Source organism: Strigops habroptila, chromosome 15 (genome assembly GCF_004027225.2).
Source record: "Strigops habroptila isolate Jane chromosome 15, bStrHab1.2.pri, whole genome shotgun sequence".
NCBI classification, from domain to species: domain Eukaryota; kingdom Metazoa; phylum Chordata; class Aves; order Psittaciformes; family Psittacidae; genus Strigops; species Strigops habroptila.
The window spans coordinates 5,286,003-5,310,434 of record NC_044291.2 but is presented as its reverse complement, the minus strand read 5'-3'; the positions used below and the strand labels follow the sequence as shown (position 1 = coordinate 5,310,434).

Here is a 24,432-nt window from a genome sequence, read left to right as displayed (position 1 = left end):
GTGAAAGGAGTCAGATTCATCAGTGCCCCCGAAACATGGACATAGAACCAAAATGTCAAAAGCTTCACCGGTGTTATATAGACACAAAGGATTTGGTTTTGACATGTAGGCTTTTATTTTATTTTTTTAAATGGTGAGTACTGTTGGCTTATTTCCAAGGTACACTTTTACTGGCAGGGCTACCTGCAAGCTTGTGAATGGCCTTGAGGGCTGCAAGTAGGTAGGAAGAATATTCATTTGTCTCAGAAAATGTCTAAGAATCATAGAATCACAGAATGGTTTGGGTTGGAAGGGACCTTAAAGATCATCTAGTTCAAACCCCCTGCCATGGGCAGGGACACTTGCTGGGTTGCTGTAGATTTGGGCTTAACATTTTCCAGTGTCAGTAAGATCACTGCTGCCCACCTGCCTCCTTGGTATATGCTCTCTAGCTTGTAGGAGACGTGATCTCTGCTATGCTGTCACAGTTTCTACTTTACTATATTGGTTTCAGTTCTGTGCAGTAAGAAAGGGCCTTTGCTTCCTTTAATTTAAAAACAAAAAAAGGATATTTTAAAAGCTAAAGGGCCTTTTTGAAATAGTGAGCAATTGCACACAAGAAACCGCCACCTTGCACACTGGGCAGGTTTTGTCAGACGTGGAAGATGCCATCGAGATCTCCATTGACTGTGGTGAAAGAGATTCTAAATCAGAATGCTGTTTCCCTTAAGCAGATGGAGATCACCTTGCCTGAAGCCTGACCCTTAGCCACTGTTGAGGCCCTAACACCAAGATGGCAAGCAGAATCATTTTAAGCTAACTGTTACTTCTTTCCCCATGTAGCAAGCGAGGGAAATGGTACTGGAGATCATCCGAGAGAAAGATCAGGCAGACTTCCGAGGCGTACGCAATGATTTCAGTTCTAGAATGGGAGGAGGCAGCATAGAGGTATGTTTTCTTCACGACTACTCTGCTAACCTCCCTGTGGGATGGGTAGTGGGTGGAAGTCATCAAATTGCACATGTAACCTGTAAGCTTATTTTTAAATGCATTGTGTTCTTTTGCCAGAAGAGAGAGTCTGGCTGCAAAGAGGAGGAGTTCTCACGGACTCCCAGATGGCACTTTTCTAATTGACTTTTTAAGCTGCATTCTTGTAGTGCAGAGTTCATTTAGTGGGGAAGGAATTTGTGGCCACATGTTTGTTTTTCTTAAGTGGTATGGTTCTGTAGCCTGGAGCTGCCTAATGTGGTCTGTCCTCGTAGTTAAGAGCATCTCCTTGTAAAATCAGTCGTTCAGTTTAGTTCTCTGAGCTTTCATACTGCTTTGCCTTTCCCATCAGGTCTCTGTGCCCAGGTTTGCTGTTGGAATTGTGATAGGAAGAAATGGAGAAATGATCAAAAAGATTCAGAATGATGCTGGAGTTAGGATTCAATTTAAACCAGGTTTGTGTGAGGATGGAGAGCCGTTACTTTCTGACCAGTGTTCCAGTTTGGGATTGCTAAAGTGAATCTGATCTGAGGTTACAGCAGCTAGGCTTTCCTGATTTAAAGGTGCATTGTGTCTCTTTCTGAAACCCATTTAAGTATGATGTGCTGCTTCCTCATGCACTTTCTGGTTTTCAGAGTGTAAGATTATATACAGCTGATTTGCAAACATTAGATGTCACAACAGTCATGTCTGGGTAAACAAAATAACAATAATAAACCTTTTATTTCCTGTTAAAGAGTTCTCCTTCAGGACATTAAAGCCTTTGGGGATCAGGAGTTGATTAATTCTAAGTAACTTTCTCTGGGTCCTTGGCTGTCTGATCACCTATCAAAGCTGCCTTTGTCCTCTTAAAATTATATCAGTCTCTTTCATGGCTTTTTGACATTTGGAAGTGTTGCCTTTTGAATGTTGTTCCATCTGTAATGTGGGTTGGGTTTTGTGTTCTTTCAGTCTGTGGAAGAGGGGGCTGAAGGTGGAGGGAAGAGGTAGTTACGTTGTGTGAAAATGCTGCTAGCAGTGGTGGTGCTAGAAGGATGCTTTTGTTGATGGGTGGATGTTTTCTGCTTTTAATTTAGTCTTTGCCACCTCTCTTCACAGATGATGGGATTAGTTCTGAAAGAGTCGCACAGGTCATGGGGCTTCCTGATAGGTGTCAACACGCAGCACACATCATCAGTGAGCTCATTCTCACAGCACAGGTGGGTTCTGGAGGCTCCTGGGAGCCAAGTGCTTGTATGGGAATGTACTCTGCATGTATGCAGCTGTGTGGATGGAGGCCACCTTGTGAAGAACAGCACTGTGAAATTTTCCCTCTGGTAGGCCACACATGCTGCCCAGGACAGAGCTGCTGGGCTTGGGTTTTATTTGTTTGTTTGGGGTTTTCTTAATGTCGTATGGGTTAACTGAGCTATGCAAAGGTCTCCAATTCTCAGGCAATATTATGAGGCCTCACTGTAGCTCTGTGTTTACCTCTCATGTTTAGTTGTTCTTAAATTATTTGGAAATAGTGACCTGGTGGAGTGGAGTCCAGCAGTAGCACAAGACAGTGACTGGAGTCTCTGCTCAGTAGGGCTGAGTAATGCTTGGACAGCAAACCATTAACAGTACTCAGTGATGCTTCCACTTCAGATCCCAGTCCTCTTGTCTAGTGGCTGTGGGAGGCAGGGAAAGGCAAGGAATGCTCACTGTCTCTGAAAAAGACACCAAAATATTGCATTGCCCAAGAGCAAGAAGTACAAAGATGAGTGAAGCAGTAGGGCAGACTCATGAAGGAGGTTGTTTTGTTTGTATTATGAGAAGTAAAAACATTAGGCCACTTCAGTTTTGAGGTCTCTCTGATAGCCTCTGACTGCCCACGGCCTTTGCTTTTGGAGAATTCAGTTACCCAAAATAGGTATGTCCTCTAAGTGTCTTTGAACTTAAAAGCTTCCCTTGGAAGTTCTGGAAAATGTACATTTCAGCTGAGTAATTCCAGCACTTCTTTAAAGAATGACGCTTGAAAGGGTTTGGAAGCAACTTCTGTGTCAGTGCCAAGATCTATTGGTTGCTCTAAGGAAAGCCCCCATCGCAAACTAAAAGTCTTTTAGTAGATGATGCTTATTTATAAGTTTATTTCAGCAGATATAAAGGCATGCATTTAGAAAATACAAATATCTTCCTGAGTCAGGAAGGCAGCTGCACCCTCCGTTACTTGGCATTTCTTTAAAGTGCTTCAGAGTCTTGAATGTGAAACCGAAGTCCAAGAATATCTTAATTCAGTGCCATTGATTAGAAGGCAGTTTAACTTACCTTGCTTTATTTGGGTTTTAATGTGCATTGCGCCAGCAAAAAATACACACTGATACAGTTGTTTTGCCTCCCAAGGAACGAGATGGGTTTGGAAGCTTGGCTGTCGCCCGAGGAAGAGGTCGTGGCCGTGGGGACTGGAGTGTTGGGACACCTGGAGGCATGCAGGAGATAACCTACACGGTGCCAGCTGATAAGTGTGGTCTCGTTATAGGCAAAGGTAGGTCTGGTGATGCTAAATACTAGATCTTGCAATCTTCCACTCTTGGGATGGTCACATTCTTGCTGCCTGACAGTGAGGCTTTGGAGTTTTCTGTAATTGCAGGTATTTAGTGGCCGGTGAATGCACCATAGGAATAAGCTGTAAGTGCTTGTGGTTGTTTTCTTTGTGGTGCTCTCACTCATAATTGTACTCTCTGGGCCCTTGTTCACTATCTGTAAGAGAGGCTCTTCGTGCAGAGCTGTCAAGTAAGCTTGTTATAACAAGCAGCTGGCTGAGAAAAGGCAGGTTCATTTGTGGATGTTTTTTATAGAGAATTCATTTAAAGAACAGTTTATCAGGGACAAGCAGAACAGTCATTTCGTCATGCTGGATGTCTGTGAGTGACGTCTGATAAAATGGAAGGTCTCTGAATGTGCTAGTAACAGTAGCTGCTTCCAACCACGTACCTGAAGTGTCTGATGAATAAAGTGAAGTAGCAGGATCTTAGCTGTATCCAAGCTTGCATCTGAGCCTGTCGTGGAACAGGCTAGTGCACCTTGTCTTGCTCAGACAAGCATGTTCACTGCCGTAGAGGTCTCTTGGCAGCCTTAGCTGTTGAATCCATGCTAAGGAGATAGACAAGGAGTCATCTGACCTTCCTCTCAAGAACCAGTACAACCCCAAGACAGTTTTGAAACCAGAGGATCAGCAGCAGTCTCAGTTTGTCATGGAGCATGAGCTACACATGGGGTAATGGCAGTACTTAGATTAGAGCCAGGAATAGAAGAGCTCTATCGCTCTGAATTGTTGCGATGCTTCACTGACGTGTCAAAGGAGTTGTATTTAATTTTTTCTATCTGCTCATTTCAGAAAGAATGGCATATGCCTTAACTAGTATTTAAGTAATCACAGTTGGCTTTTAGCCTCAGCAGAGCTGAAGTGAATAGAATAGGAACCGATTAGCTACAGCGGTAAAGGAGGCAGAGACTTGAGGGCATTGTGCCATGTTTCAGTGGCATTTAGTTTCCTGCTGTCCTGTTGAGCAGGAGCGAGCTTGCAATGAAACGTGTTGTGGCCTCTTTCCCTTGCTGCACAACCCTGCTGTTCCCTTCCATGTGTCTGGCCCCTGTAGCACCCTGAACTCCTGCCTTATTGGGTGACAAGGGGCACAGGCACATCAGCGGTGCATCTGCAGTCATTTTCAGATGTTGTTCTTTGCTGTAAACCTGTTCCCAAACCTGAAAACTTTGCTCAATATGTAAATACACATGCTCTACTTGTTAGGCCGAAATTGCAGAGCCATTGTGCTTGATCTCACTGAACAGTCCAGTTGGGCAAAAGATTAAGCAAAGCAAATTTTAAGCCCACAAGTGAGAGTTACATGTATGGAAAAATCAAATTATAATGAAACTTTATTGCTGTATCCATTAGTCATCCTTAATAAAGGATCAGAAAAGGTCACTTGTTGTTCAGCAGCGCACTGAAGTGGAGCATTTGTGACTACTGAGAGCACTGTATGCTGAAAAGATAAATGCAGGTAGTGGAGTTGGTTGTCCCAGCATTCAAGTGCAAGGCCTGGCACAGGCTCGCTGTGGGGGTGAAGTGTACCTTTTTACCTTTGTTTCCACAACAGCAAAATAGGGATTCTTACCCAGCCAGATCAGAAGCTTTCTGGAGTGACTAATTACTGGTTGTATGGTGATTTGAGTGCTTGTAGCTTTGTAATGCCACCATGTAATCGGTGTTCTTACAGTGCCTCTGCTCTTAGTCTGTTGCAGCCTTCATTTTTGTCAAGTGAGTGATGGCTGTAGCACTGCCTTTTGGGGCCTGGACCAGGATGGATGTACTACACTCTCTGTTGACTCAAGACACCTGATTGTTCTTATTTCCTTTCCCACTGCCTGTGGAGCAGTGAAGGGGAGAGGGGATGTTAGTGGGGTTCTCTTAACAGTGACCAATTGACAAAGCTTTTGCTCCCTCCTTGCAGTTTCTGAGCAGTTTCCAGCTTGTTTTGGGGTTTTTTTTATCCCTGTGATACACGAGGTGGCTGTCAACCTTCTCTGGGCACAGGTAGCTTGGTCTCTGAGGTCAGCACCCCAGTAATGGATATCTTGGGTGTTGTGGCCAGGTAATGCTGCTGTGCTGTGCTTCCGGCTCTGTGACACCACTCCAGAAGAGGGAGAAAGAGGGAATGAGGAAGTTTCTCTGCTCAGTTTCTGTGGTGTATATGACAGATCTAGGGCCCTTTTCTGGTGGGCATCACTTCTCAGCTTGGGAGTGTGAGCCTTTAGGAGCTGACACGAAGCGTTCGGCTCCCTGCAAATCCTGTGCGTAGCTTTTTCCTCTAGAGGGTGGGTAGGTGCAGCTTTTCTTCTCTGAAAGACTCGAGGAAGGGTGGAGACGAGCGCCATACACATGTCAAGTGCTTTCTCTGTTTGGTGGTGCTTGGAAACAAACCGCAGCCTCTCTGGGCCCCCGCTGGATTTCCATGATAAATACAGCAATATTGACAGATACCGCGGCCGGCCTGGCTCTTGTCAGCTCTGCCTTTTAGCAGCTTTGATTAATTGCTTTACGATTTCACGTCCAGCTGGGGGGCCACTCTTGGATCACTTCTGCCCCCCATCAGGTAGAAGAATGGAGCAGGCTGCTGAATGCATCTATAGACAGCCACCATGTGCCGAGCGGGTCACCTCACCATGGGGGAAGAAGAACTCCTTCCGGCACCGTGCAGCATCGTGTTGACTTCGTCACTTCATCTGCATGCTCTGGAGGCTGAATTGGGATAGCTTGGATGGGAGGGAGCACTTTGGCATGTTCCAGGCTGGAGGGTTGGGAGGAGAAGGGCAGCAAGTCCCAGTATGGGGATAGCAGCCTGTGACCAAACTGGAGAGCCAACTAACTTGATCCTGCAGTATGGTCCAGGAAGGAGCTGATGTGGAAATGATCCCAACAACTACAGACTTGGTGCTGAATGTTAAATGGAGAGATGATTTGAAATCTATATTCTCCTTGCTTCCAGTTTGAGAATGCTTTAATTTTTAATCCCCTTTGGAAGGAGAAGCCTAGTGTGCTGTGTGAGTAGCAACCTATGGTTATGACTCTGTTGTCCAGTAAAGAAATTCTCCCCCTCCTTCATGATCCAAATTGTGTTGGCTGAAAGAGTCCTCTGTTTTCATTAAACTCATGAAGTGGCTGTTGATTCAGATCTCACCTCAATATGTAAAAACCAAAGCTTCAGACAAGTCTGCATCACACAAAAGCATTACATTAGAAACAACTTCTTAGTTTGAAACTTCATCTCACCCTTTCCCATGCTTGACTTGAAAATAAGTGGGTTGGCTTTTCGCTGCACAGTACAATCCCTGTTGTCTGCCCAGGGATGTGACACGATTATCTTTTGTTAAATGCATCTTCAAAAATTCATTTAGAAAGAGTTAATTGCCCTTTGGCAACTTTTCCTCCTCCCTTCCCCAAGAAGGCTTTAAAATGTTAAAAAGGTCACGAGTCCATTACAATGAAATGAACAAGTGTCTGCAACATCCACAGTTTGTTTTGAAGTTGTGCTGGATGTATAGAGATGGAAATGCAGCAAAATTGAGGAGATTATTTGTGGAGATTCTTTTTAATTAAAACCAAGCCAAAACCCAGTTTCCTTTGCTCTTTCCTGCTTGTTGTGCACCCTTTTGGCTGGCGATTGTGGATTTGTGATTTAAAAGTTGTAAAAACCCCTTCCTTCCCTGCACCCTTTAATTCCTCCAGTTGAGTGGAGCTGGTCTGTAAGTTGTGTGAGCTTCCAAAAGAAGAATTGAACCATTGTAACGTTGGCCGACGCTTTTGTTAAGCAAATTTCATTAAGAGACTGGGACATAGCAGGTCTTGAGGAAATCAGATCTACTTGGACTGGCCCTGCTGCATCCTGCTCGAGGCACTTGTGTACCCAGGTCACAAACTAGCCAGATATGTTCGCTGCACTCACAACTAACTGCGAAATAGCAGAGGACAGCCCATAATCCTGCACTGCTGTGGTTGTGCGGAGGGATGTGCATGCTGTGGTGTGAGTAGGGAGCGTGGTAAGCAGAGGCTTCTTTAAGGCAACAACCTGAACAGCACATGATTGTGAGGAAGCTTAAGCTTTTGCTTTTAAGCTACAAGATATGTAGCTGGTGGCTTTTGCCTTAGTGGAATGAAATGTCTAGTGATGGGGGGATGGATAAAAGCCTCACAGAAGAAAGATGGGGCGTGTTTTGGTTGCAGGTGACTTTTTTCCTTGAGGATTGTGAGTTGTTGTGCAGAACCACCAGAACCCAGTAAGTAGTTTTTGCATCTGCTTTGTCAAAGTGTATCTCAGCCACACAGTGTTTTGTTGGGAGCCTAGCGATGTGCACACAGCAGAACTGTGTGTGTTCTTACAACAGCACCATCCATGACTCCATAAGCCATTGCAGTAGCTCACAGTTCTAGGTTATGCTTGTGAGGCAGGTTAAAAGGAACAATATGAGCTCAGGTACTGTTGTTTCTTACGCTGTTGCCATCCTCAGCCCACATCTTTGGGGCACACAGAAGGTAGCTGAAACTATATTCTATTGCCAGAACCTGACTTTGGTACTCTCTTATGGAAAGAGATGCTGAATATCCCTCCTTACATCTTGGTTTTCTTTTCTTCAGGTGGTGAGAACATCAAGAGCATAAATCAGCAGTCGGGAGCTCATGTGGAGCTCCAGAGAAACCCACCTCCAAACACAGACCCCGGTGTACGAATATTCACAATCCGAGGAGTTCCCCAGCAAATTGAGCTCGCTAGACATCTCATAGATGAGAAAGTTGGTGTAAGTTCCATCTCTGATCTTAGCCTGTCTCTTTCAGACGTGGTGTTTTCACTCTTAGGTACACGTGGGCCTGGACTTGGAGGATGGCACAGAATACACACGCTTGCATTATTCAGCTTCAAAACCATTTGCCTGTTAGCAGCTGTGTTGAACTTTGGCCCTCCAGGATCCATTGGACTAATTTTTGCTGTGGTCCCAGAAGGATCTATCTGACTGTTTGCTGACATGAGTATTGTGCAGCTGTATGAGAGGGAAGAACAGCAATAATCAGGTGTGAGAAGGCTGTCAAAGGAGATTTTTTTGAAGGGAAGACAGTAGTGTCACTGCGTGAGAATGACAAAATCCTGACATCATCATCCTGAAAGTAACACTCAACTCCTTGCTCCAGTAAATCCAGGATGACTTTATCTTCCACTTAATGCAGTGCTGTGGTATTGAAGCTTAATAATGTCAGGCTGGAATACTGCTGAATGGGGACACTTGGGTAAAAGAAAGTATGGAAAATACTGAACTGGGGCATGGTAAAGCTGAAAAGCAACCTTTGTGCTGAATTGCCTGAGAGGAGAAGGCTTGATACCAACCTCAGGATCCACGTGTCCCAGGCTGTCTTCTCCCCTTTCTTACTGCTCATACTAGCTGCCTCCACCTTGTGCTTAGAGCTGCCATTAAATATTTGTGGATTCTGTGACAGGGTACCAGCATGGGTGGACCTGGAGGATTTGGTCAAAGCCCGTTCAGCCAAGCACCCGCTACACCTCATCAAAAGTAAGCTGCTTCCTCTCATCACGGATGGGCTGTGGGCAATGGCTGGGAGCTATAAAAGCATTGGGAGAAGGGTGGGGGGTCCTGAAGGGGTGGTGTGTAAGTGGAACCTTTTAAAGATTGAACATTCAGAAGCAAGTGAGAGATTAAGCTTGAATACAGGAAGGATTTTATCTGTTAAGTTGTAAAGAAGGTAGGTATTGGCATCTCCAAAACTCCTGCCTCTAGTGAGACGTGAGAAAGAAACCCGACCTGCGTACAGCTCAAGGAGTGCTGCTCAGTGTGGTGTATCTTGGCTTCATGCACAGGCAGCAGTCACACCTACACAGCATTCCCTCTTGTTCCCTGTCCACCTGTTTGCTCAGCAGTTGCTGACTGTAAATGACGATTTCATTTCTGTGGGCAACTTCATGGATGTGGCCTGTGAATTATTTTACTGCCTACTTCAGCATCCCTTTTTGTCCCCTGCAGTGGTCCTCAGGCGTTCATGACGCAGGGTTGGGGCAGTACCTACCAGACGTGGCAGCAGCCTGGACAGCAAGTCCCAAGTAAGTGTCTAGGACCTGGGTTGGAGAAGGGTTGGTGCTCCCTTTGCAATTGCTGGTTCATGCCTGCCAAACACAGGTTCACCCACGAGGCCGCCCCGTTTTCCTGAGCAGAAGAGGTATGTGGGGGCATGTTGCAGTGTTTGAGCTCAGAATAAGCTGAAGTCCATTGAAAACTGTAATGTTTTTTGTGTGCTTAACTGCTTGCTGCCTGTTTCTGCTGTCTTTGTGTAGAAACTTCTTCCTTGCTGCCTGTTCCTTTTTCAACAAAAACATTTCTGCCTTGGGATTCTCCCAGCAAGCGCTTGCCAGCCCCATTTCCCCCAGCAGGCACACAGTGTGCAGTGGTGAGCCTTCCCATCTCTTTGTTCTTGACCTTATCAGTTCTTGCTTATTTTCTTTTTCAAACCTTCCTTATGAGCTCTTCTCACTGTTCAACTCCCAGTCTGATGGAAAGACTGGGAAAGGAGATAGAGAAAATGCACCCCCAAGAGCACTGGACTTCCCTGAGCTTTGGGAAGCAGAGCAGTCAGTGCAGCAGGGAAAACCCTATCAAAATTGTAATTTTTATCTTCCCATAAAGCCTCTGAATAAATGCTTATCAAATGTACGTTGCTATTTGCCTTGCAAGCTGCCTTTAGAAACTTACTTTAGTAACTTGTCTTTTCTCATCTCCCTGAATTTCTCATCTCCCTCCAAGTCTCTTATCCTGCCCACCAGCCACTGGGGAGAAGAAATCTCCCTTCCTGCAATATCAACTCATGTCTCGAGCTCACACATCCTGGCTTTGCAGCCTGATGTAATGATGACAGACCCTTTTAATCCCCTGGTTCCAATAGTGCAGTTCGTATTCCAATGGATACACAGCTGCTTTGCAGTGAGTTTGTCAGGTTTCTGGTGGCTCCCAAGACCAGTGAAGCATCCTGCCTTGCCATTATCCTTCCCCTGTATGGATTTAGTAGCACGATGCCGTGGTTTTGGGGCAGATGTTTTATTTCTGCTGTTGAACCTGATGGAAAAAGGTTGGCTCTATAGTTCCATGTCTACTTAGGAACCTCTGTGTTCCTGTTTGTAGCCAGACATACTGAAGGCAGTTTTGGTAAGGAGAGAGGACAGACAAGATAATGCTGTGCTTTAAGCAGCCTTCACCGCTTTCTTCTGCTGCAGATGACAGTGGTACCCAGTCAGGCCAGGTGGAGCTCACCAAGGCATGGGAGGATTATTATAAGAAACTAGGTAAATACCTCCTTTTGCACTTTAAGTTTTAATTTGACAACAGACTTGAGAAGGGTCCTTTCCCTGCGTGCTGCAGCCTGTTTGCTCACGGCTGTCAAAGAGCCGCCGAGTCCTTCTCCGAGCCGCTTCCTAGGGACAGAGTGGAGAGTGCCCTCCTCGAGGGAGGAGGGGCAGACCCCCACCCCCTACACATGTATTTAGATTTTAATTACTTCCCCCATCTTCAATAAATTAACCGGCTGGGGAAACATTTTGCTGTGAAATGCATTTAGCTGCGTGTCCTTTCAGCCTGCTGCGCACTGTAATGCTCCTCGAAGAAAAGGCATTGAAGGAGGTCCTTTGTTGGCATTAGCAGGTGGACAGTTGAGGCAGCCTTGACCTCTGCCAGAAAAGGTCCTGACTTGTAGCATTGGTCAAGTCTTTTAACCCGCTTTTATCCCCCTGGACAGGACACTGCTGCCCTGTTCCCTCCACCCACTTCACACTTGCAGTGTATTATTTTCCCCCTTCGCCCCCCGAACTTCAAAGCCCCCCTTAGGCCAGCGTCGCGGGGCAGGGCTGTGCCTGGAGCCTGGATGGGTTGGAAAGAGCTCTCCCCACTCGTGCCTCCTCTCCTTGCCTGCTGTCCATGGCTCCTGCTCAGCACTCTGTGCCTGCCTCTCTCTGCAGTTTTCTCCTTGCTGTGTTTTCTGTTCAGGGCTTTTTTTGCTTGCTGTGTGTCTCGCTCAGGGCTCTTTGCTCTAACTGTGACTCAGGGAAGTGTGGGCATCCTGCTTCTGCACCCAGGCTCTTCCCTTGCAATAGCACTCGGATGTGCTGGATTGGAGGTGTCTTAGTGCTCCAAAGAGGGGTATCTCTGCTAGTGAAGCCCAAGGTTTTGGGGTCTGTGAGGTCTCTCTAGGTACAGGCATTGGCACCGCTTAGTGCAGTGCAGGAGATGGTGTCACAGAGCTGGTTGGGGCTGTTGGGAGAGTGTTGTGGATGTGCCGACTGAGCAGCTCCCAACGCGTGTGCTTCAGCTTGAGCAGGTCCCAGCATGGGGAGACTTGCCTTGATGCCCTTTAACTGTGCAGGTGAAGTGAAATCAGGAACTTGAGCTTTTTCTTGGCTTTCTCTGAACTGAAGATGCCCAACACTGTAGGAAGATGAAAGCTGCAGGGGGAAGTCTCGGCAATGGAGCTAGATCCAGGGCTTGTCTACTGCAAAGGTAGATGTCGCTGGCTGGTAACTGTGACCTGTTCCATACTGATGTGCCCCTTGTTGTCATCTTTGCACAGGCCAACAGAGCCAGCAGCAGAACAGCCATCCCGATTACAGCAAAGCATGGGAGGAGTATTTCAAAAAGCAGAGTGAGTGGAACAGGGTTACTGGAGATGAACCAACTCTTGTTTCAGAGTTAACTGTAATCACACAACTTACATCTCCATCCCCTGCCATTATTAGCTTCCAGTCCTCTACAGAACCCCTGTGGTCCCCTCCTTTTGGTGATGGTGCATGTAGTTCTCCCACTGAAAGCTCTCAGTTGTGCTGTCTGCTGTTGCACCTCAGGAGAGGTGCTCCCATTGAACCACAGTCCACAGCAGACCTCGTGTCCATGCTTGCAGTTGGCCTGCCTGGGGAAAACATAGCACACAAGGAACAAAAGCCAGAAACCTGAAGCTGGGTTGTTGTGAGGGCAGGAGAGCTCCGCGCACGTGGGATAACAGGGGCCTGGCTTTCTCCTTCTGTTAAGAAGCGTGTGATGCCAACTCCTGGATTTGCTTTTGGCACCATGCTGCTGGAGCCTTTGGGCCGAGGATGAAGGGTGCAATCGGTCAGGCTGTGTCCCTGCAGATGCAGGAATGATCTCTTGGTGCTTTCTGGCTGCTTGCAAGGCAGCTCAAAGCCCGACCTGTTGTATCCAAACGGCAGAGAGCCGCTGTCGTTCTTTCAGATGTCTGCAGCTGGCTCTTCTTTAAGCTTTACAAAAGAAGATCCTAAGCTTGGGCTTACTCTTCCTGAATTGCTCAACCTCTACCTTTTCCCTTCTTTTCCTCCAGGTCATGCTGCCAGTGCTGCTTCTCAGGCAAGTTCCCAACCGGACTACACAATGGCTTGGGCAGAGTATTACAGACAGCAGGCTGCTTACTACGGGCAGACACTAGGGCAGGCTCAGGCCCACAGCCAGGTCTGTATTGCTGTTCCCTGAACCCCACTGCTCTTTCCCTTGGGGGACTGGGTACATTGGCCTTGTCCTGGTGTGGAGACTCTGCCTTGGGCTCACAGGGTGAAGCAGAGGTGTTTGTGGCTGAGGAAGTAATCGCTCAACATCAGAATCTTATTTCCCTTTACAGAGTGAGGGTTTTTTTGGGAGAGGATTAGGAGGTTATTTCCTGGGGGGCTTTCCTTATAAACCCCAGGCTGTTTTGGGAAATTAAAGGAATGATGGTGCCAGGCTGGTGAGGTAGCACAACACTGGCACATCGCACAGCCCAGGACCGTGTGTGCAGGCTTTGCCTTTCCTCCTGCGAGCTGTATGCGGGGATCAGAGCATGGCTCTTGCTTGGTGAGGGAGCACCTTGTCCTGAAAAGGAGCAGAAAACTGTTGGAATAATAATTCAGATTAACCAGCTGCCAAGTAAAATCTCAGCCCACCAGAGGCTGAGCGGGATTTATCCTGCTTGTACCCACAGGCTTTCCCAAGTGCCGGCGTTTGCAGAGCGAATGTCTTAGTGTTTGGCAAATAGTATGTTCAAAGCACACACCGATCAGATGCTTCTCCCCACCGAACCATGCCTGCACCCTGGCTCCGTGGGGCAGGAGGTGGTCGGGATGCTCCCGGGCTGCCAGCCCCGTCCTCAGGCAGCGGCTGCCGCTCAGCACCGCCGAGGTCGAGCCCAGTGCGGGAACCGGCGCTTGCCGCGGGCGCTGGCCAAGGGTGAGCTAGAAGCGGTGATAAAAGGGAGTTCTCTTCATTCCCCGCTCAAAGTCTGGCCCTCTAGAGAAGAGAGATCTTGTTCGATGTGAGGCTTGTGGAGCTCAGGGCACAGATCTCTTCCATAGCGGCTCCGAGCATCGCTGGAGGTACATATCCCGCTCGGCTGGAGCAGGGAATGAGAGACCTGCCTGTGTCGGGGGGGAGGAGGGTTGGACAGCTGAAAGAATTTGCTGCCGCTGAGTAACTTTTCCTTTTTCCTCCCTTTTTAGGAGCAGTAGAACAAGGTCCTCGTGGCAATTCTATTTGGGTTTTGTTTTTTTCGTTTTTTTTCTTTGGAATCATTGTGGAAGAAAACCTTTTTGTAACAGAGGTTTCTAGATTTGCAACATTTTGATGAAGACTTTTCTGTTTGTGAAACACTAGTTGTAGGATAATCTATACTGAACTTTTCTAAGAATCAGGAGCAATTAGTCACGTACTAAAACTCATGGACACGCTGGTAATTTTTTTTTTTTGTTTGTTTCCAAATTTGTTTGAAAGCTAAAAGAAATAATAAGAATAAATAATAATAAACCTCCGGGATTCTTTTTGGAGAGAAGCCAGAGAATTTGCCGGCACCAAAACGCACCCCAGAGCTGTGACATTTCAACATGTGGCTTTTTTTTGTGTGTGTGTGTTTTCATTTTGTTGGGGTTGGTTGGGTTTTTTCCCCCCCCCCTCCCTTTCCCTCTTCCTCCTTTTTAATTCTCAATCTTTTCTGTTGCGACAGAAAGAGTGGCTTGGAAGTCTTAGGTGGTATGTAACAAATCCTAAAAAAAAACCAAGAAAAAAAGACTAAAAAAAAAAAAAGGTTTTAAACAGTATTTAAATATTCTTAAATATGTAAATTCATTAAATGTTTTACTTCTAATTCCTTGTACTTTGGCTGTCTTTTGATTTTTATTGCATTTGTTTTTTTTGTTTAAGGACTATGTATTGTAATTAATGATGTGAATTCTGTCTTGAGACAGTGACTGTTTTGCTGTCAGGCAAGTGACGGGCTGGGGCGGGCGGGAAACGTTTTGTAGGGTTTGTATAATTTCTAAGACTCTAAAGGGGTAATATAAAACGGTGTTGATTTTGTAGCAGTCCAGTTCCTCCTCTCGTTGCATTTCTGGCTCTAAGACCTCCAAGCTTGTTTTAAAAAAAAAAAAACCCTAAAAAAAACCAAAAAAAAAAAAAAAAAAAAAAAAAAAAAAAGAAATAAAAAAAAAAAAAAAAACTTTCCTCTATGCTCAGAAATATAAATACTGTTATTTTTAATATTAAAAGGAATCTGCTATTAGTACCTTTAACAAACACTGTGGAACCTGAAAAAGAAAAAAGAAACCCTATAAAAGGTAGTAACTATTTTTTAATTCCAAGGTGGGTTTTGGGTTGGTTTTTTTGTTGGTTTTTTTTTTTTGCTTTTTTCAGTTCTTTTAAATATTTTCTTATCTAATATTTGTCAGATTACCTAGAGAAATAAATGAATCTAGTATTAACCACAGTACGCGCTGAGTAACTTTGATTTAATAAAAGGGATAATATGATTTTTCCGATGTTTACTGTAGTGTTTCTTGTACAGATAACAGTGTATTTTTAAAGGAGAAACGGAATTGAAGCTATTTTTTCTTGCCTTTTTAATTGCCCCGCGGGACATTCCGTTTTTGCAATGTACTGAAGTTACTGTTCTTGGGTTCTTTCCTGTATTATTTGTTTTCCTTATGCTTGAAATGTCTAACTATAAAAAAAACAAAACACACAAAAACCTGCGATTGGATAATGTTGAGCATGGTGTTTAAAAACAAAAAGTGTTCTTTTTATTTGACTGACAGTTGCATTTTACACTCTATATAATAAAATTTCCACAAGGTGTCTTGTGGCTGAAGTATCTCCGGTCTGGTTCACTCGCTTCGCTCCCCGCGTCCTCTCGCCTCCGCGCCCGGTGAAGTCGGCTCCAGCCTTAATCCTAGTGAAGCTCCATCAGAGTCACATCAGAGCATCACTTGACGCTGTCCCACTGAGGATTCCCACAGTAAGGTGCTGTGATTGGAGCTGTTAAGGACCTGTTTTAATCAAGGGAAGGTTTCTATAAGCCAGAAGGGAGCTGATTTACAGCCATATAAAGGTTTTATTGCTTGTTGAGGAGGTGGCAGCCCCTGGTTTTAATGCGCTAAACTTGTTGCTCTTCCCTAACTTTGAGGCTGAATCCATCCAGGATTCACCTTCCACCCTGCAAATAGGCAGAGACGGGGATGCAGGGGGACATGGCTCTGGTCATCGTCACCCATTAGATCACGTTATGGAGCAATAACCTTTAGTTATATCCAAGTTTGGCCATAACTCCAGCGCTCCGTTTCTTGTAAAACACAAGTTTTGTGCTGATCCAACCTAAAATAGCCCCATCCTCTGCTCCCAGCCGGCTGTGGGGGCTTACAGATGGGGGAAGGAGGGGGGGAGGAAAGAAGATCCCATCTGCAAAGCAGGGAGCGGGAGGCATGTTGAGAGCCGGAAGAAAAGGAGATGTAGCATCTCTAAATATACCTCCAGAGAATCAAGAGAGACATTGAAAGATGGGATAGTAAAAGCCACTTGGAAAGAGGGGAGAGGGGGGAAAAAATGGCTGGAGGAGGGCATAAAGGCTGCTGATGGGAATTGGGAGCGGGCATTACCGAGAAGACTTCCTTCTAATTCATCTTCCAAGCTCTGTGCCAAAACAGCATTTGGCATGGTTCACAGGGAGCAATTGTGTGATAATGAACCCTAAGGTGTCCCTTAATTGAAGACTGAGTATTACAGATTGTGCCCATGGTCGTAAATGGCGCAGGATGGTGGGAGGATGCATTTTCTTAAATGTAGCTGTAAGTACAGATGAGAGCGGCTCCCCAGTGAAATACCCGCCCGATGAATTATGGAAATATCTCTTTCTGATGCAGGCTTTTATCGAGGGGGTGGGGAGGCCAAAGAAATAGTTTGCAAGGCTTTGAAATTTGGCCTGTCATTAAGATGGTGCCGGCAAAGCTGAGGTTTCAGCAGCGCTCTGCTGTCCTGGCAGCCCAAAGTGCTTGAAACCAGCCCAAGTTGTGCAGTTTGTTGTTCCATTACTGCTGCCTGCTCGGGGCAGAGGAGCTGCAGCCGTTCAACCTGCTGCTGCTGGGCTGGGCAGGAGGTGAAGAGAGGTTTTGGCACCTCATAGGGGCTGGTGGCTTCTGGGTTCCTCCAAACCCTGCTTCTCTCTTGCTGTCTGGGGGCTGCTGTGATGGTCAGTCCCATCCCAGGGCACCTCGTGTCTCACTCTGGGGTCTCTGGTAGCTCCTTGTGTCATTGCACAGCCCAGAAGCTGCTGTGGTGCCTTCAAGCCATGTCCGTGGTCTCCAAGAGAGGAACTGAGTCTCCTGCTCAGCTCTGGGCAAGTTTAATCCCCCAATGAAGTGGATTAAACGTCGCCTGCATTAGGGTTTGGGACAGGGAGGGTTTGTCTGCGCCTTGGCCAGGAACTGGAGGGTACAAGGAGCAGGTCCCCAAGGTACCATGTAGGAGGACGGTGGTGGGCACAACACAGCCCCTGTCTCATTGCAGGGACCAGCATGAGGCCAATGCTGGGTGTTAATCCCAGGGGACAACAAGATGCTCCCACAAGGAGACCTTCAGCTTGGGGGATGCTCTGCCTCTGGATCACAGCATCTGGGGATGGAGGAACCGTGGTTAAAGGCCATCCCAGGTGAGTCCCTGTGCGTTGGTGCATCAGCAGCTCTTCAGGCACAGAGGCCTGTTTCTAAGATGAAGTTTCCTTTGGTCCTTCTGCAAACCGTGTCTGAGCAGCAGCCTCACAAAGCATGTCACTGATGATGGGCTCACGGTGACCCCAGTGCTTTCCTGTGCTCTATATCGGGTGTGCCTGAGCAGGCAAAGGCTCTTTTGGGAGCAAAGGGGAGACTTTAAGACACTCTAAAGATCTCAAAGAGCCTTCAGATAGCCTAAAACGCTTCCTTTAATTTTGCATGACTGGAGAACGAGCTACATCACGGACATTGCGAGTTAAACCGAGATGATTATTGAAAGAGACAAGCAGGCACGAGGCTGTTGGGTTGGGTTTTTTTCTTCCCCAAGTATTAAATATTTAATTGCATTGGAGCAACAGTGTCTTTACAGTAAAGCGGTGCGTGACGGCGGCGTGGTCGGAGGGAGAGCTCAGGGTATTTAACATGAAGCTTCTTGACATGATGTGGATATTGGTGAGGTCCCACCTGTGCTGCTGCTTCTCCTGCAACCCCACTCGGTTCATCTCACCCTTTAGGGGGGTTTTGGGGCTGTTGGTCCTTACAGGGTTGTGGTGCAGGGTGAGGAATTGAGATCTTCCAGTGGCACGTTGTGCCTCTGCAGATAAAGGTGTTGGTGTATCCTTTAGCAGTGTTTTATTCCACATAAGGAGCTGTTTAGCCTTTACTTGGCTGGTTTGGAGAGGTTTTCCCCTGGCTTTGCTGTGAGGAGCAGCGGTGCAGGGTGCCCATGGCAAATAGGGTGTTTCTCTGACCTCTTAGGGTTGGAAAACACACAAAGGGGATTTTCCACAACTTTTCATGCTGGAAATCAGCGGAAACTGGAGTTGTGTGATGTGAAGGTGAGTTGAAATAGCCACAGCTCCCTGGTCTGTTGGTGAGAGGAGGTGGCAGCCTTGGAGCCAAGGGCAGCGAGTGTGCACTGAGTCCCCATCCTTGTCTCAGCAGCACCTCAGTGGGTGCTGGGGATGGAGGAGATGGTGGGGAGGGACCAGGACCCCTGTGACAAGGGGGATGGGGCAGCGGGTGCCCAGGTCCCCTCTGCTGCCTCCTTCCATGTCTGTGGCACCACGTTCAAGGCAGGTGACCCAAAAGAGCATCTTGGTGCTGATATCGAGCCAGGTACCAACAACCCCCCAGCTTATCTTCCCACCCTGCCCCTTATCATGGGGGAAATCCCATTTCAAGGCCGCTATAAAGCAGCCTCTGATGTTCCCAGGGGCCGGTCGCTCCCTTCAATCCCGGCCAGGCCGGGTGCAGGTGCCACAGTCCCGGGGGATTAGATGGTCCCTTCCCTTTGTGTGAGCCATCACTCGCCACCAGAGGAGCCCCAGTGAGCAGCACCGGCCCCGGGGCTCCTTGTTGAGCCATTCACTGAGAATATGGAACTTTGCTGCTGTGGAGTCACTCACTGCTTTGCTTTGGGGAGAATGGGGCTGGGAAAGGGCAGGAGCCGCAGGGGGTTTGTCTAAGTTAGACTGGAGAGTAGGAACAATTTCCCCCCTCAAAGGGTGCTCAGGCATTGGAACAGGCTGCCCAGGGCAGTGCTGGAGTCACCGTCCCTGGAAGGGTTCACAAACACCCTGCCCTGGGTGCTGGAACACTCTGGACTGGTGTCTTGGTACAGTCACTAAAGCAGATTCCAGTCCAGCAGCTGAGGCTGGTGCTGCAGGAGAGATGGTGATGAAAGGCAAAAGAAATGGTGTTGGGATGCAGGAGAGATGATGATGGGATGCTGGAGAGATGGTGTTGGAATTTGGGAGAGATGATGGTGGGATGCAGGAGAGATGGCAGTGAGATGTGACTGTCCCGTCCCCAGGTCACTGCCAGAGGGGAGCAAAAGGTGCAGAGGTTTTCCTGCTTCTGCCATCCAAATCCCGCCTTGCTCCCCCTGCTCCGTGCTGCCATGGGGCCGAAAGGCCCTTGTGGGGCTGTTTCACACTCGGTGCTTCCCAGCAGCTCAGCAGGGGCCCCGCGGTGCTGGGGCTGCCTCTGCAGGTGCTGGCATCCAACCGCCCCGTGCCCCGGCCCTGCAGCACCATGCATGGCCAAGGAGTTACGCCGTGATCTGCCACAATCGTGTTGGGTTTCATACCCCACGAAGCAGTTGGATGCAGCCAGGAACGTGGTTTCTTTTCCTTCCCTGTTTGCTGTTGTGCACCGTGACCCCTTTGCCAAAATAATCCTGGAAATGCTAGTTAAAGGGATGGAAAAAAGGCAAGAAAGCGAGCGGGAGCGGAGCGGAGAGCACTCAGCATCTCTGCTCGGCTCCGCGGCCTCCCGCAGAGTGAAATGGAAGCAAATAATGCCCTAAAGCTCCTCTCCCGAGCACTGCAATCAGCCCGCCTGGTTCGGAGGGGCCGCAGCGTTCCGTGCTGCAGGGTCATCATTGCTTTACCACACCAAAGCCCTGCCCAGGGACACCCCGAACCCTCCCGCTGCTCCTGGCCCCTCGGAGGGCAGCAGGGACGGGCAGTGTGTGGCTTGGAGGGGGATGAGGGTCCGTTCAGCTCCATCCCATGGACGTGGCACCTTGGGGATGGCTGCTGTCCTTCTTTATGCCCCTGGGGAGGTGGCAGCGCATCCTCTCTGCCATCCACCCGCATTGGCACAGGGAGGAAGGATGCTGAGGGCTGCCCTGGAGCAAGGGGTGCACCCATGGGACCCTCCTCGCTACCCCAGGCCAGCCATGGCCCCATCAGCGTGTGATGAATGGGGCACAGGAGCTGTGTGGGCCCCACAGGGGTGAGTGGAGGTGCAGGGCGGGTTTCACCCTATGGGTGGGACATGGGGACCGGCGAGGGGCAGCCAGGCCGGACCCCCCAGCCCAGGCTCATCCCGAGCATCGCCTCATCCCCCCGCAGCTCCTGCTCTGGGCAGTGGGAGCGTTCCCGGGCGCAGGTAACATTTGGGCACATTCCCATAACCGAGTGCTGCCAACTGCTGCGGTGGCAGGGCCGGAGCCCCCTCTCCAGCGCTGCTGTTTGCTTTGCAGCCTCCTTAGCCCCTATTGAGGCTTTTCAGCTCCGGCCCCTTCAGGGGGTTTAAGTAGGTAAAACCTGAGGAAGAGGCTATTTTCCTCCCTCCCTTTTGAGCCCTGCCTTGTGCCCAAAAGGCCCCCTTGTTTCACGCGTGCCAGTCACCTGGCTGGGCCCCCAGCCTCTTTCTCTCCCAGCCTCCCCTTTCTTTCTCCTTTCTCTCTTTTGACTTTTCCAGGAGCCCTCGCTCTCCAAACGAGCTTCAGATTGGATCCAGATTGAGGTCCCTTTGTCTTTCAAGGGTTGTACTAAGCTAATTAAATGTGATCCCAACAAATAAACGCAGATCTCCCCATTACATTCAGGCCTGCCTTTCAGGCAGCACCGGGCGGCCCCTCGCCCCCGCCCGCTGCGCACAGGGTCCCCCTCATTGAGTCCTGGCCATTGAAAGCACTGCCAGGATTTCTTTTGTGCCGGGGGTCTCCGAGCCCTTTTTCCATCAGAAAAGACCCCCAAACAGCAGCTCGGCCTTTGTGAGTTTGCAAGCAAACGCCAAAGAAAAGCCCCCTGAATGCTTTAATAAATGACACATTTAGCAACTTCGGAGGCGCCTGGCTCCTGCGGCAGCCGCAGGGGTGCAATGATCCCTCCTGCCCCTCCTTCCCTCCGGCTCCCGGGGCATTTGCAGCCCGTGGAGGTGCGGGGGATGCGGCCAAAGCAGTGACCGGCCCCGCTCCCGGCCCGGCTCCAGCCGCCGTCCTCCCCTCCCGCGGCGCTCGGCGGGGCGCACGGGGCAGGTGATGGGGTCGTCCCGCCCGCGCCGCGCCCGCCGCGGGTACCAGGGCCCCGGGCAGCGGGCGGGGCGCAGCGGGGCGGCCGGGGACGGGGACGTTTTGAACTCAGATCCCGTATGTCCCTTCGCCTGGTATTAGGGCTGGCAAATCCAAAATCGTCTTTAATGACACACACCCCCCACCCCGCATCGGGGGCTGCGCTGGACTTTTCTCAGCTCAACTAATATCTTTTTAATGACTTTGGGAGGGGGCAGAGCCCGGCTCTGCCCTAGAGCCTGGATTGCTCCAAACAGATGTTGGGGCAGAGGGAAGGGGGGGATGCTCTTCCCTGCCAGGGACTTTCTTCTAGAGTTCAAACGAGAGGGGAGCTTTCAATCACCGCTAAAAATGTATTTCTCCCCATTGAACAATGGGCTCCTTTCTGCGCCCGGGGGACTCGGCTGCGATCGCGTTTCTGCTGCCGAGGAGGAGAAACCTGCGGGTTTAGGGCAGGAAAACTCAGCTCCGAAAAGGGCTCTTCCCTGCGCCGGTTATTTCGTAGCTCCGCATCCCGCTCGCCTTCACCCCCCATCTATCCCCCCCTCCCCAGAAAAGATAAATTAAAACAGCGTAATAACGAAGAATTAACGTTAATTCCGCGGCCGGAGCCGTTCCCCGCCGCGCTCGGGAGCCGCCGCAGGGTTTTGCGGTAGAACCGGGCAGGGGGAGAGGAACGAGCATCCCCCGGCCCGGGGCAGCGGCGGCCCCACAAGAGTTAAATTTTAAAGCAAATCAAATTCCCATTGGCCACTGTATATTATCTCAGCAGTCTTCATTTGATACCTCTTTAATACAGAAAGGAGCTTTTCAAGCCCCTTTTCTCTCTTTTCTCCCCGCCGCTCTTTAAGAGCAATAAATGTTCGACTGCAATAACTATAAATCAATCTCCGCTCTGTTCAAATCCTATTCATGCGAAGGGCTGGAAGAGGGGCGAGAGCTCTCCCCCTTCCCCCCCGCCCCCCAAAAAGCAGCTGCTGGGCTCTAATCTCCTTTCTTGCACTGTCATTCACCCTCATTTTTCCTCCATCACCCCATCCCTGCAATCTTTTCTTGTTTTGCTTTTCTTTTCTCTCTTTGCTGCATTATGATCCCATGTCTCCCCTCATCAGACCCCAACCTTGTCCAGATCCTGACCATCCCCTTGTAGGCTGTGAAAGAAAAGAAGAGTCCATGGATGTCAAATTGGTCTCAAAAAGACCATGAAAGATTGATTTGCTCCACTTTTCTTCTGCCTGACATTATTTCTGAGGGTCCTGAATGGGAAACCAGAAAGTCTGGGACTGGAATAAAGATGTTCTCTCTGTAAGGGGGAGACGGGGGGGAAAAATGCCCATTTACTCCTGGCCCATCAACCCTGCAAAACAGAGCAAAAGAAAAGAGGACTGTGGCTATTCAAAGTCAGACCAATATGTACACCTCCCAACAATATGCCAATATACTGAGGGCTTCTCTATTAACACCCATGAATATTAAAGTGCTCACTAAACGCTCAGAAGGAACTTTGGGAATATACACATGAAAATACAAGCAGCATTGTGCGGGGCTCAGAACAATGGGGCGGCGATAATGGCCCTTCTCTATTAACAGCCATGAATATTAAACTTGTTTCCTCTTAAATGTTAAAAAGGAGGGATAGCTCCGATATTAAAAAAAAAGAGGAATGAGGCGGGGGGACACACACACCAAAGCACCTTCCTAGGACCGGGAAGAAGCTTTGGGAAACAGCTGGGGATATTTAAAACCAAGCAGAAAATGGAAGGATTTTTCTTTTCCATCTTTTTTTCCATCACCCCCCCCGCATCCCCGCAGCCCCCCGCAGCCGGGCCGAGCTGCAGCACAGCCCCGCAGGGGTTTTAAGGGCATCTATTATATCTTTGGTCCCGGGATAACTTGAGGGAGGAGGGAAATCCTTAAGGAGAAGGCAACGCGAGGGATCGGCTGCTCGGCGGCCGCAGGAAGCGCTAGCTGCGGGAGCTTTCCACCTGATGCGTTTTATTTAGCAAAGCTGCAATATTCACACGCCGCTGGCGGCTCCTGTAGCCAAAATCCAGGGAAATAAACCCAAATAAACTTCTTTCTTTACACATATTAAACCCCAACCCAAGCCCGGCAGGTTGTTAACCTCCCCTTTCCAGGGGAGCGCTGCCTCTCTCCGGGCAAACACGCTCCGTAACCGCAGGTTTGGGTTGATTCCTGCCATTTGCGCCTCTTCTTGATTGGGTTAATAGAAATAATTGCACCTGGGTTGTAACATCATTTTCGCCTGACAAGGGGAGAAGCCGCACGACAGCCTCACCCGATAAATACCCACCGGGGCCGTGGGATCAGAGGGATCGGATCGTGCCAGTTCCTTGTCCCGGCCCGGTTCGGCCCCGCGGGGCTGCTATTGAAGGAGCCGGCTTTGAGTGCTTGAGGAATTTGGGGGCCCATCCTTCTTCTTCCTCCCCCAGCTCAGCCCTTTACAGCCCCTCGTCCCCATGAAAATCAAAAGAACAAGGCTAAGGAGAGGGCTCTAAGCTCCGACACAGCAGGATTGGGTTTAAATCCAGCAAAGATTAACCCTTTGCTGAGCCGGGAAAGCTGCGGGCCCTAAGCGGGAGGAGCACGGAGTTTTGGGGGGCCGCACTAGTGTCACCTTCCTGGGGGACAGGGGTGGCCGGGGAACGGTTTTGGGTGCGGGAATGGGAGTGCTGCGGCGGTAGAGCCCCGGAGATGCTCAGGATACGGTTGTCGTTGCGGGGAAGTGGAGGATCCACTCCTGCCCCTTCTACCCGTGGGCACAATTCCCGGTCCTTCCCCCGGTAAACCCAACCGGGACGCGGGTTTGGGAACAGGCCGGGCTGGAGATTGCAGCCGAGCGAGCCTGGCCCTGGGTGCAAGCAGGGAACAGCCCCGAGGGTGCGTCTCCTCCCGCTCTGCGCTTGGGGACCCTCTTTAGGATTTGGGGGGCAGCGCCGGCGGCTCCCGGGGTCTCCGATACCGACCCTTCGGGGCGGGGAGCAGCGGGGACCCGCGGCGGCTCGGGACCCACCGGGGGAGCCCAGGCCAGTTCCCCCGGGGCCGCGGGGGCCCGATGCC

General features: G+C 49.3%; 1 protein-coding gene across 4 annotated transcripts in view; it reads left to right on the top strand.

Moving 5' to 3' along the window:
* FUBP3 (far upstream element binding protein 3) overlaps positions 1-15,655 on the top strand; it is a 38,350-nt gene extending 22,695 nt beyond the window's left edge. For 3 of the 4 annotated variants that reach the window (XM_030507002.2, XM_030507004.1, XM_030507003.1), the window contains 9 exons: positions 823-927; positions 1,319-1,421; positions 2,065-2,165; positions 3,331-3,472; positions 8,123-8,283; positions 8,975-9,048; positions 9,517-9,593; positions 12,866-12,993; positions 14,013-15,655. In XM_030507002.2, the coding sequence (XP_030362862.1) occupies positions 823-927; positions 1,319-1,421; positions 2,065-2,165; positions 3,331-3,472; positions 8,123-8,283; positions 8,975-9,048; positions 9,517-9,593; positions 12,866-12,993; positions 14,013-14,021 (900 nt within the window). In that variant the 3' untranslated portion in view covers positions 14,022-15,655. Of the gene's footprint in view, positions 1-822; positions 928-1,318; positions 1,422-2,064; positions 2,166-3,330; positions 3,473-6,083; positions 7,383-8,122; positions 8,284-8,974; positions 9,049-9,516; positions 9,594-12,865; positions 12,994-14,012 lie in introns of those variants that run through there. The other variant, XM_030507005.1, reaches the window with a different exon arrangement.
* The last annotated feature ends 8,777 nt before the right edge of the window (positions 15,656-24,432 follow it).